Below are 13,904 nucleotides of genomic sequence, written 5' to 3'. Positions count from 1 at the left end.
AACACATTCACTTTGTAGGTTTCATTTTTACAATGTCCTACAGCATTTCACAGCCAATTAAATATCTCTCAAGTATGATTATTATAAGAGACACAGTATCCAATTTCTTCATAGCCAGGTTGCACAGGTTGACCATGACCAGTTAATTTGTGGAATCAGTTAAAATATAAATGTTCACTAGGCAATCCAGAAGGACTACCTGTTCCTCGGATTCAATTCAGGTTTTTAACATTCCTTTAAATCTTTTTGTTTTTAAATAGAATATTTCAGAGTATAATATGACTAGTTAAAATTAAAACACATTGACATGTACATCTGCAGCTAACAGGTTAATTGAAGTCAAGGAAATGTATAATGTCAATATTTTGTGTTACTGAAGATAAAAATGGGCACAATAGTCTCGGAGTGGTTATAGTGTTGGAAGTAAGCCTTCTACTATCCCTTTAGTGTAGCCTTCTCTATTGCAGTAAATTATGTCAGTGCCCCAAGAATGTGAGGTCTTCAAGGAGCCCTCTAATCTTACCTCTTCCTTCCAGCTTGTTCAGAATGTGGCACAGAGAGCAATCTGGAGTTAGTCACCTCTGGTGCCTTGTTTTCCAGTCTAGTGCTCAAGTCTTTAATCTATTTTTAAAACTTCTAAAAATGCACCTCTAACTACCATATTTGGGCATAATTTGTCAATCTTTTCCAGCAATTTTCTTCTTCTCCACCCTTGGATGGACAAACAGGCAGAGGGGAATAATATCTGCAGCAACTACAGGAAGGAATACCTGGCGAGAACACTTTGGCTCCCTTGGATTGTCCCTTGCTCCATGCTTCTACATTAATGTTCTGGATTACTCTCCTTTTAAATGATGTCACTGTTCAATACCTTCTCATCCATCAGCAACTTTTGAATTGTTCTGTAACTTGCTGATTCTCAAATGTCCAATCACTCCCTCCCATTTCTCCAGTGACCATCTTCTGGACAGTGTGTTACCGAAATGTTTCATTTTCACTGAAGTAGGGTATGGTCACATACACTCTGTATGGCCTCAAAGCACAGGCATTGTCTGCTTCAAAGACATTTTGCAATTAATGTCAGGAAAAATAAACTACCATGCTTCCCAGGATACAGATTATCTGTAATAGCCCACATTATATGCATATCACAAGATTCCTTGCATTTATGTTTATTTTCTGTTTAACTTCTAAAAATGTGGATAACGTTAACTTGAGTTTGCACCATCACAAAGTCAATTTTTCATTATGATCTTCTCTTAACAATCGAGCTTAAACTAAATGCCATGTTCCTCTGACCTCTTAGCACATTTCTATAATTAATTAGGCTCAAACAAGCTCATATTTGAGTTTTAGAGTAAACAACTTAAAATGCTTTCCAATTTTAGTGGCTAAAGATTAAAGTAAGTTTAAAATTAATTTAGATGCTCTTCAGTTATATATGTTTTACATCTGTATATTTCAATGCTTGTATCCAGTTGATGTCATTGTGAGTTATGCTGCGTGCCTTTGACTTTGAGCACCTTTCTAACCTCTTGCCATTTCTGGATCTGAGAATATATATATATATATATAGAGAGAGAAGCTGATATGTTATAGTGTTTGGAGTGCTGTTTTGCTGTCTGGGAGGGATTTTGTATGTTTCAGAAGGACTGGCTTAACCCTGAATCTGGGATTATTGGAACATATAGGGACATAAGAATTGGAAGCAGGAGTAAGCCATTTAGCTTTTGGTGTTTGATCCAACATTCATAAGATCATGGCTGATCTGGATGTGGTCTCACCTCCATGTCCCTGTTTTCCCACCATAATCATAGACTTGTTGGTCTTCAAAATCCGTTCAACTCAGCTTTGAAAACATTTAAAGACCAAACTTTCAGTAATTTCTGGGAAAGTGAATTTCACAGGATCTTGAGAGGAAAAAAAAAGCTACTTTATCTTAAAAGGGAAACCTCTGATTTTTAAACTGTCTGCTACTCCTATAGGCTCTAAATTATTTTTGATATCAATGAGGCAGCATCATCTAACTTTAGTATAATTTGACCTCGTCAAACTTTTAAATACAAATCTTCATCAAAGTAGAACCTTCTGTGAACATCGGTCTGTAAGTGAAAAGAAGCTTCTATTCTGGAATGTAGGTGAATTTAGTCCAATCTCTGTTCTTTGCAATTGCAACATCCAGGCAAAATAAGAGAAAAAGTGCTGGAACAGAGCAACACCGTGAAAGGGGAAAGACTGAGAAAAGGGGTGGAAATTGAATTGAACTGAATTGAATTGAATTTATTGTCATGCGTACCAAGGCACAGTGTGCAGCTTTGTCTTGTGAGCAATACAGGCAGATCACATAGTTAAGTAGCATAAATAGTAAATAATAGGTAAACAGTGGCAAAAAAAAACACAGGTACAGGTGAATGTTAAGAATTTGATAGTCCATTCGGTATTCTAACAACAGTCGGGTAGAAAGTGTTACGAAACCGCTTGGTGCGTGTGTTCAGGCTTCTGTACCTTCTCCCCGATGGTAGATGTTGTAGAAAAGCATTACCAGGGTGGGATGGATCTTAAGAATGTTGGTGGCCTTTCCTTGACAGAAGGCCTGGCAGATGGATTCTAATGATGGGAGATTGGCCTTTATGATTGTCTGGGCTGAGTTTACCACTCTCTATAACTCTATAATCCGATCTTGAATGATACAGTTGCCATGCCAGGTAGTGATACATCCGGACAGAATGTTCTCGATGGTGCACCTATAAAAGGTGGCAAGGATATTTGCCATCATGTCAGATTTTCTCAGTTGCCTGAGGAAGAAGTGATGTTGTTGGGCCTTTGTAACCAGTGCATCCACACAGAGTTCAAGAAAGCTTGTTGTGGATGACCATTCCCAGGTGCTTGACACTCTCCACTCATTCCACCTCTGTGCTGTTAATTTGCAGGGGAGCATGAGTAACATCCCACCGAAAGTCAATAATAAGAAAGAGGGAAATACTGAGGAAAGGAGAGTGTGAAAACAGTAGAAGAGTAACAGAGAATAACAAAGTGAGAGCGGGTATAATCTCATCATGATTCCCATCTAGATTTCAGTTTTGTTTGATGAATGGATCTTATCTGAATGAGACCTGTACTCTGAAATGATGAATAAATAGTCATTTCCAACTTGCTTTCAAAGATCAAGAGATTTTGCCTCTCAAGTGTATTGTTTGTACAGCCTCACAAATTGCCAAATTTTTGCTCCCACTCTTCTTGCAGTGTTCCTCTTTCTAAGGAGAGTTGAGTTTTGATGCAAAGGTAAATGTGGTTCTCAGTGGGAGGTTAGTGATCCAACAAAGGGTATATCTACCAGGAGGCAGCAGGACATGAGATTTTCTTGCTTCTTTCTGGCCCTGTTTAGAGTCCAGTTTCCCAGATGAGGAAGTCCAGTGTGCTAGTAGTCTGCTGTGTCATTCAGTGATTTAAGTTTCATAATAGTTGGATCTGAAGCTCTACTCCTGAAAAAGATGGTGAATGCAACATTTACAATCTCACCTTGTCTGTCACTTGAAATTCCTTGAAAGTTCAATCCTATATAGTACTTGTGCCCTAATTATTTATTTGTGTCTTGGCAGTTTTATCGATGTTGTTAATGGTTATAATTCGATATATCTCCCGAGTGCTTGTTTGGATCCTTGCAATTCTCACCATCCTGGGTTCAATTGGTAAGTTGATTGATTGCAAGTGATAAGAATGTTTTAAAACTGAGCTTATTAATTTTTTTTTAAAAGATCCATTTGTATCTATTTCTAATTTTCTATTCCAAGAGAGAATATTTATTTGATCCAGATATAGTGCTTTTCAGTTTCCACTAGTTATTGGAATGAGGTTAGATTCCAAAAAAGAATTAAGATTTTTCATGCAAAAAATTCTGCTTCTTATCATATGTAAAGGTGTGGTCGTTCCATAGTACTACAGCAATTCTATTCAAAGTTCATAAATTATACCTCTAGTGACTGGGGCCCTGGTATATCATGCATTTTTGTAATTTTAACTTCACTGGACTTCCTTCAATCCCTGTCTCCTTGGCTTAGCTCAATGGATCCAATGGAAGATCAATCCATTCCAGCAGTCATTTCTCTTCTTGCACCCATACGATAACCTCTGGAGATGTCCGAAGGTTTGTTTTTGAGTCCCTTCTTTTGTACACAACCATATGTTGTCCTTCAGTCATGTGATGTATCTTCTATATTGTCACCGAAAGCCATCAGCTGTGCCTCACACCCCCAACCCGCCCAAGCTCTCTCAATCCGTCCTCAAATTAACCTGGGATGAACATTACACATCTGGTGGGGAGCACCAAATACGGTTCTCCAATTGTCAAGCTGCCCTCAACAACCTGCCCATATTGAGCTGCAGTTTCCTTACGTCAAACAAGAGAAAAGCAAAATCCATTGTCAGCCAGTCCCACTGTGTACTCTTCTGTCAATTCTGTCCCTTTCAGGAGGCAATCTTCCTGGTTCTGAAAAATGTGTTGCTGGAAAAGCGCAGCAGGTCAGGCAGCATCCAGGAAGCAGGAGAATCGACGTTTCGGGCATAAGCCCTTCTTCAGCCCAAAATGTCGATTCTCCTGCTCCTTGGATGCTGCCTGACCTGCTGCGCTTTTCCAGCAACACATTTTTCAGCTCTGATCTCCAGCATCTGCAGTCCTCACTTTCTCCTAATCTTCCTGGTTCTGCCAGATTACTCACAGTCTGACTTTGTGCTAAGATTCTAACAGTTCTCCATCAGAAAGTAATAACACCACATGCCGCTGTACCTGTTTAAACCATTTCTATTGCTGACAGTCTTACTGATAGTGTCACTTTCAGACTTAACCACGCCAATGCTTTTTTAGTTATCCTCCCATATACTATCCCCTTTAAACTAGAATATACAAAATTCCTACTGTATCATAGCTGACGCCAAATTCCATTAACTGGATGCCTGCTGACCTACCTTAGCTCCCAGTCCAGCATATCTCAAGTTTGTAACTCTTTTCCTCATTTCCAAATCCCTCATTGCCATGCACTCCCCTGTCTTTGATCTCCTCTAGCCCTAAACCCCTCTCGACATCAATTTCAATTGTAGGCTTTGTTTTCTCTTTATTGTCAAACTTTGTTGTCTGCCTAACTGCTTCTCCCATCTCTCCCTACACAGGTGGTACCGCTGTTCTTTGGTGGTTGTATGCTGATCAGAAGAAGGCAGCCAAAGCAAAATCAGTTGAAGATGAGAATGTGGCAGAAGACAACAGCAAGGCTCTTCTGATATATGCCATTATTGCAACAGTAGTTACAGTAAGTACTCCATCCATAATGTATTCAAAGTTAATCATTACTAGTTTAAGTGTGGAAAAACTGGAAAGGTGCCTAATGCTGTTCATATCAATCAGTAAAAATTAAACAAATGAAGGTGTTTACTCAAGCTAGAGAAGATTCAGGGGTGATCTGATTAAGTGCTTGAAGATATTGGAAAAGGTTCCGTGCAGTAGATATTCAAGATTATGTTTCCACTTGCAGGAAAGGCTGTAACAAGGGACCACAAATATAGTCATTAATTAATCCAGAAGAGAATTCAGGTGAAAAAACAGAGATTGCTAGAGATATTCAGTCAGTCTGGCAGCATCTGTGAAGAGAATGTAGAGTCAACATTTCAGGTCCAGTGACCCTTCTTCGGAACTGGATTTCCATTTTTTACAGCACCAACGATACTTGGTTTATGGTTTGACGAATTCAGGAGTTTTTTTTTTCTTTTGAACTTGATGGAGAACTCACATTGTATAATTGAACTGATTAGCACTGACTTATCCAAGCAGAATCTGTATAAGTATAATATAAGAATAAACAGAGGGATACGTTGATCGAGATAATGAGCAGAGGAGTGTGAAAAGTGACCACCAAAACGGAACTGTTGGGCTGAATGGCCTGATCCAGTTCATAATTAGTGAATGGCTGTCTTGGTGTGTGGTTACGGTGATATCATTTATCATACTCTCAGGTTCATGTTGATGTACTTGAGGTGTGGGTGGAGAAAAATTGCTAGGGGAGGGGCTTGGGTCGCCTTGCTTTAAAAATAATCAAGAATGTATTTTCCATTTGCATTACCATGTTAAACTCTGATACAAAGAAGAGTGATCTGCTGGCAAAATAACTGACGCATTTACCTGGTAGCTTAACTTTTGAAGATTACACCTCTTGTCTTGAATGTTGCCAAATTGCTTTCGGGAAGTAATTTTCATAATTTCAATGTTATGTGATTCAGAATCTGTTTTCAACTTGTTGCAATTTGAAATAACCTGTCAATTGTTTTTGAGCCCTCTCAAAAATAAACCACATGATGTAGGAGTGGAAGTAAGCCATTCAGCCCATTGAGTCTGCTCTGCCATTCAACGAGATAATTGTTGATCTGATAATTCTCAACTTCACTTCCTGTTTTTTTTCCCTGTAACCCATGATTCCATACTGATTAAAGATCTGTTATTCTCAGCCTTGAATATACTTAACGACTGAACTGCAACAGCCCTTTGCAGTAAAGAATTCCATAGATTCATACCCATTGAGAGAAGAAATTCCTTCTAATCACTGTTTTAAACGTGCAAACCAGGACAGGGACTTAGTGCTTAGCACTGCAGCCTCACAGCACCAGGGAACCAGGTTTGATTCTACTCTTGGGCAACTGTCTGTGTGGAGTTTGCACATTCTACCAGTGTTTGCGTGGGTTTCCACTGGGTGCTGTGGTTTCCTCCCACAATGCAAAGATGTACAGGTTAAGTGAATTGACCATTGTTTAAAAAATAGTCGATGAGGGGTTCTGGGGATTATCTGGGATGTTCTTCAGAGAGAGTTCTTTTGTAGAATGGCCTCTACCTGCACTACAGAGATTCTGTTATTCTGAGATTATGCCCTTTGGTTTTATGCTCTCCCATAAGAAAAAAAAATCTTTCTGCATCTACCCTGTCAAGTCCCCTTGGAATCAAGTATTTTACAATAAGGTTGCCTCACATCCTTCTATATTATAATGAATACAGACTCACACTACTCGATCTCTGCTCGTAAGAAAGTCACTCCATACCTGGTTTCAGCTTAGTGCCCCTGGATTGCCTCCAGTGCCAGTATATCTTTCCTTAGAAAAGAGGCCCAAAACTTTTCACAGTATTCCAGCTGTGGTCTGACTAGTGTCTTGTACAGTTTTATTAAAAGTGCCCCTATGCGTATACTCTCTTTCCTTTGGTAGAGAGGCCAACGTTCCATTTGCCTAAATCCTCTGTTCTATCTTCCTACGGTTTTCCTTATTTTAATAGCTGCATAAAATCTGGACTGTAAAATAACTAAATAAATAATGGATCAGTATTGTCTTTTAGCATTCATAGGACAACTGTTGAATGTATTAATTGCAGAATACATTAATTTTCATATGCATGTTAATTTTATAACCTGTTTCTACATTCATGTTGCTATGGGTGTCACAGGAAAACTAATTTGAAATTGGTTAAGAATCACATGACACCAGGTTATAGTCCAACAGGCTTATTTGGAAGCACTAACTTTCGAAGTGCTGCTTCTGCATCAGGTGGTTGTGGTGTAGGACCATAAGACACAGAATTTATAACAGAACAGGCTATTTAAAAAAAAGGTGACATCTCAACTCAGACAATACATTAAAGGTGTATGTCAGAGTATGAGTCCCAATCTTGAATCAGCCTGGTTCTATTTCCAAAGTGGAATTTACAAAATATTACATGGATTGACTGTCTGCATTAACTGTCTACTAGTAGAGCATTTTTTGAGCAAAATAGAATGTATCTGTAAATATAATTCTATAAATATAAATTCACCCCATAGACTTTTATTTGTGTGTGCATGCAGGAGAGAGGGAGTGATTGTGTGAGTGTGTGTGCAAGCTTGTTAAAGTGTACACAGTTAAAAATCACACAACACCAGGTTATAGTCCAACAGGTTTAATTGGAAGCACACTAACTTTCGGAACAACGCTCCTTCATTAGGTGATTGTGGAGGGCTCGATCGTAACACAGAATTTATAGCAAAAATTTGCCCTCCACAATCACCTGATGAAGGAGCGTCACTCCGAAAGCTAGTGTGCTTCCAATTAAACCTGTTGGACTATAACCTGGTGTTGTGTGATTTTTAACTGTGTACACCCCAGTCTAACACCGGATTTCCAAATCATTGTTAAAGTGTGTGTGGGAGTGTGATGGGGCACAAGCCTGTGTGAGTGTGAGTATGGAAAAGTGTGTGCAAGAAAGTGTATAGTGTAGTGGGGTCACCTGTAGTGTGACACGAACCCAAGGTCCACACTGAAGCTATCCTCATGGGTTCTGAACTTGACTATCCGTCTCTGCTCAGCCACTTTGCATTGTTGCCTGTCCTGACATCAGCCTTGGAGGAAGGTCACCTGAAGGATTAATTTCCAAATATTAACATAATCCAGAAACAATCAGAAAGGTGTGAAATTAGCTGTGGGATCAATCTTGCTGGTAACTGCCATATGAGGCAGATGTGGCAAACAAGGCCAGATTTGGAGTCATGACTCATGAAGGATTGTATTGGTTTTTGCAGAGGGTGGGAAGCTGTGATGAAATTGCAGTTGAGGCATGAATATGTTAGGGACTTGTAGGGGAAGGGAAGTCATTGAAATTTGTCAAGGCCAGGTTTACGTGTTAGCAGGACTTACTGTAGGAGTGTTATGGGTGGTGCTGTTCTGAAGCAGCCATTCTTTGTGAAGGGTGACACTCAGATACTGTCAAGGTTACTATTGCTGTTATCATGTCTGGAGATAAATGTATGGGGGTCAAGTATTTTGTCAGCTATATTAATGAAATGTGAAGAAGTGACGGCAGATGATTGGGATGGTGTTTGAAGCTTAACCCTAATGTGGAACCTGTGGGACTGAAGTCATACGCTGTCAGATTTATCCCAAAGAAACTGCCAGATGGAGGAGATGTGCTGACTTTACATGTTGCTTTCTGTCCCACTAGACATGACTAGCTAGGAAAGTATTGAACGTGGGATCAGTTGAGAGAGACCGCATTGAGAGGACCTCCTCAAAAGCAGATTCTGCATCAGTGAAGCTGCTAACCTTCATTTGTAATCCTTGGGGTATAGGTTCCTGGTTTGTGACTATTTTTGTCAACTTTTGTTGGGCAATTGGGCAATCCCATCCCTGCTCTTCCTCAGCTATGCAGTTGAAATTTTATATTCATACATTGCATTTGCTGTTGAAGGTACCCCTCCAGAAAAATCTGCTCAACTTGTTATGACTTTTGAGAAGAATTTAACAAATATTGCAAATTAATATTTAGCACTTTTGGGAAATAATGTATTGAAATGAAGGTACTATTGCTGCTGCAGCTTCTAGTAATGTATCCAAAGTAACAAAAGGTTGTGTGTTGGAAGCAATGTAATGTGTGATTATTTCATTTTTGCAGGTCATTTTACTGTTACTAATGCTAATAATGAGGAAGCGAGTCGCTCTTACAATTGCCTTATTCCATGTGGCGGGGAAAGTGTTCGTTCACATTCCACTTCTAGTCTTTCAGCCACTCTGGACTTTCCTGGCATTGGCATTATTCTGGGTCTATTGGGTTACGGTCCTACTTTTATTGGGCACTGCAGGTATGACTATGCATTTGCAGAACTTTTTTGTCTTTCTTTAGCTTGCATTGACAAATCTTAACCAGAAAAAATGCCTTTTGGAAAGGATTTTATTCCAGCGTTTAATGGAAATATTCTGAGAAATTTTGTGCAGGTTACTGAAAAGTTTGGAGTATTCTTTTGTTCTTTCATATGTTTACAAGTTCTTAGAAATAGTCACATTGCCCTTTCATCAGAAAGGGATAGATCACCTTTAAGACAAACTGAGGAAGGCTAGGCAGAATATATGGAGATCCTGCTTAAAGGGATTATGAAATTTCAACAATGATTCCAGAGTGAAATATTGAAACTTGTGGGACTGCAAAATCAATCTAACATGATAGAGTTTACAGTATGCAAAAATAATGTGTGTGCTGTTGTTGGATGTGAATTTATGCTGATAGGTTTTCAATCATGGTTCGAGAGTAATGCTGGACTTTCTTCTGCATCCCTATGTTGCTAGGCAACCAGTAGCACAGAGGCCACCATGGTCTTTTCGAAATGTGGTTTTCCCAGTAGTTAAGACCGATACAACCCATCTCTTATATTTGCCTTTAGTAGGTAGGTGGCTCACAGCCCATGTGAATCCATCGACTTAATTCCTTAACAAAATTCTGTTTAATCCAAACAATGTCCAACAACTCATTATCTTCCAGTGTTTTGCATATGAAAATGTATTCTCAACGATAGTTCTGTATTTAGTTAGTTGTAAAGGACAACGCCATGTTCAATGCTCACCAGAAAGGCATAAGTGCACATCTTAGTTTCTTTCACATAACCTATTCAACTTGATAATCATTTAAGTCATCAAGCATTTTTACTTTTTATTTAAGTAGGCATATCTTTAATATGGACCTTCTCCTTTATTTTGTCCCTTCCTGTAGGATATCCTGAGAAAAACTCTCAAGGCTACACAGAATTTAAAGTGTCCGGTCCTTTACAGTATACATGGATTTATCATCTAGTTGGTCTTATCTGGATCAGTGAGTTCATACTGGCCTGTCAACAGATGACCGTGGCTGGAGCTGTCGTGACCTATTATTTTACACGGTAAGATATTTTTGGGGAAGTGAGTCATTTATAATTACATTTAACCACTTGGAGGTTTAAAGGAGAAAGGGTTCATTATGTTGTCAATACCCCAGATGTAAGTTTGTTTCTTTTCCAGGAAGGGACATTTGGGTTTCAACATTTACCTTCTTGAAAAAGTGGGGCTTAGAAAGCACCTTTCGGGATCCAAGGATCTCCTAAAGTGCTTTACAGGCAATGAGGTACATTTGAAATATATTCATTGCTGTAATGTACTAGCCAATTTGTACACAAATTCCCTCCAACAGCATAGCCCTTAACTCTCCTCTCTATTGAAACATAGGACTTCGTAGCAATATTAGCTACGTTGACTCTTTTGAATGTTTCCACTGTTTATTTACCACCATCCACTTTTAGTTTATTAAATAAATCAACCTTTAGCCAGCTTTTGTCTCATATCTTTGTACTTGGCTTTAAATGTGAAATTTTTGTTTGTGTTTGAAAGATGTCAATTTAAAACTTCAATATTTCAATAAATATAATGGTATCTAAGCATCTCAGATTCATTTGGAATTTACAAACTGATCATTTTGTGCAGCTGATTTAAGTCCATCTTTGTGCTCTGCATAGACCTCCTCCCACCCTACTTTATCTTGTCCTTTTATATCTTCCTATACCCCCTCATATACGTACCTAGCTTTCTCAGCTGTGCTGTTGACCTCAATATGACATCAACTCACTTATGTGACAGCACCTTTGCCATTGCAGCTTGTCATTTGATAAAAAAAAACTTCTCCTGAATTTTTTAAAGGATTGTTTCATGAGTGCCTTGCATTTGTGGCCCAAAATTTTGGACTGGGTGCAAAACCCAATCAACTTGGGTAACCCCTCCATAACTGTAAAGGCTGTTGGTCATCCTTTTTCTCATATGGAGAGCCCCAATTTGTTCATTCTTTCTTGAGAGTTAGAACTACAAATTCTGATATAATTCCTGTAAATCTATATGCTCCCTTTGTTCTGATATTACCCTGTTAAATTCTTTGTTCCTCACGGTTTATTGCTCAGCAGTGGTGTGGTAAAGTCGTGGCGCACTGGTGATGTCACTGGACTAGTAATCCAGAACCTCGGGCTAATGGTCTGAGAATATAGGTTCAAATCATGGTGGATGGTGGTGTTTGAATTCAATCAACAATATCTGAAATAAAAACCATCCTAATGGTGACCAGGTAAGCATTGCCGATTGTCATAAAAACTCTGGTTCGCCACTAAGGAGAGATCTATTACGGTCCTTACCTAGATTTGTGTGACTCCAGGCACACAACAATATGGTTGACTCTTAACTACCCTCTGGGCATTTAGGATGGTGCAATAAACACTAGCCCAGCTAGTCATGCCCCATCTCACAAGCTCTCGAGTCATTAACTGACTTGTACAGTCACGGAACTGATTTAATTGTTCTAGAAGAATTAGTTAGTTATCATGGACTTCAATGTTTTACTGTACAATTTGCTGTAATATATGGCATTAAACACAATAGAAACTAGGAAAAAGCCATTTGGCTTCAAGGCTGCTCAGCCATTCAATATAATTAAGGCAAATCCTCTATCTCTGTTATATTTCTGCTTTCTCCCAAACTCCTTTATGCCTTTAATATCTGAAAATTCTACCACTCTCTTGAATATACTTGGTGACCTGGCCTCGACAGCTTCTGTGGTAGTACCTTTTACAAGTTAAATATTTTATGAATGAATAACAGGTCATTTAATTCAGAGCTAAATTTGGGTTAGGTACTTAATTGGAACGTAAACTTGACTGCCTTTCTGATTTTCACACTGAAATGTCCAGCTTCACATTTGCTCACACACTCAACTTGTCAAGACTGCCTTGAAACATCCTTGCATCCTGCTTGTAATTCTGAATCCTGCTTAGTTTTGTGTCATTAGCAAACTTGGAAATATTGTAATTGATTCCTTTATCCAAATCATTTATTTATATTGTGAATAGCTGGGGCACAGGCACTGATTTCTGCAGTATCCTACTGGTTACTGCCTACAAAATGACCCATTTAGTTCTGCACTATTTCTGGTCTGTCAAGCAATTCTCAATATATTATCCCCTTTAAAAGTACTTTAATTTTTCCCATTTGCCTCTTATGTGGGACTTTATCAAAAACCTTCTTGAAATCTAAATGCACAATCATTGACTAGTTCTCTCTTATCCCATTCATAATATCCTCAAAAACACTAGGAGCTTAGCTGAGCTTGATTTCCCTTTCATAAATACATGATGACTTTGCCTAATTCAGTTAATGCTTTCCAAGTGTACTGCTATCACCTTTTTTTTTTAATCGACTTCAGCATTTTCCCCACCCCTGATGTTAAGCGAAATCATCTGTACTTAAATCGATACGGGTAAATTTATTTTGCTCTGTCAAATTGCAATTTTCTCATTGTGTTTCCCAGTCTCCAAGACTACAATATTGTATGGTCGAACCTTGGGGATGTAGCTAATAACAGTTACTTGAATGCTTAGTGGCTATAAACTACACAACCTAGTTCAGTTCAGGATTAAATGATCTGTTAACAGCAATTTCACCAACATCCATTCAATTTTAAAATTGATTATTAGTACAATGGCAGTGAGTACATTTTGTATTCTTACCACCACTTTGTGGTAGTATTAATATCAATTCAGAAAAAAGCTAAACACATTCTGCCACGCAGAGTTCTTGCTTACAAATACTCAATGAGGATTAGTATTAGTATTTGCTCATGGAGCTTTGTTAGTAATAAAATTTTTTACTGATAAACTTAATCTTTTTTCCAGATTTCTTGCAATCTGCCCTGTCATTTATTAATAACTAAATCCATCTAACAAGTACATTTGCTTTTTTCTGACCCGTTGAATGGCCTCAAATTGCAAACACAGTCATTTGCAACTCGATATGCTGGTCAAACAAAGAATATGCATGCTGTTTGTGTTTTACTCTCACAGGATTAATTATACAGTAATGTGTAATGCGTATACAATAAAGCAGAATATAATCTCATTCCTCCTTTACTTAGACAAGTCAAAACATTAATTATTAAAAAAAATCTCAATCCTACAAAGCTATTTAAAAACCATTCATTATTTTAATGAATTCAGACATTTTCAGAGCAACATCATTTAAGTTGAAGTCCGTTTGCTATTTATAGTTTTAACATTCATCTGTCCTGCCAT

General features: G+C 38.4%; 1 protein-coding gene across 1 annotated transcript in view; it reads left to right on the top strand.

The window, feature by feature from the left end:
• Positions 1 to 13,904, top strand: part of LOC132824554 (choline transporter-like protein 1) — a 74,041-nt gene that overhangs the window by 36,475 nt on the left and 23,662 nt on the right. The window contains exons 8-11 of the mRNA XM_060839180.1: positions 3,600 to 3,689; positions 5,164 to 5,300; positions 9,449 to 9,635; positions 10,538 to 10,703. Of these exons, the coding sequence (XP_060695163.1) occupies positions 3,600 to 3,689; positions 5,164 to 5,300; positions 9,449 to 9,635; positions 10,538 to 10,703 (580 nt within the window). The remainder of the gene's footprint in view (positions 1 to 3,599; positions 3,690 to 5,163; positions 5,301 to 9,448; positions 9,636 to 10,537; positions 10,704 to 13,904) is intronic.

The sequence above is a fragment of the Hemiscyllium ocellatum genome, chromosome 2 (genome assembly GCF_020745735.1).
Source record: "Hemiscyllium ocellatum isolate sHemOce1 chromosome 2, sHemOce1.pat.X.cur, whole genome shotgun sequence".
NCBI lineage: Eukaryota > Metazoa > Chordata > Chondrichthyes > Orectolobiformes > Hemiscylliidae > Hemiscyllium > Hemiscyllium ocellatum.
Note: the sequence above shows the minus strand (reverse complement) of the source record. Positions and strands in the feature narration are given on the sequence as shown.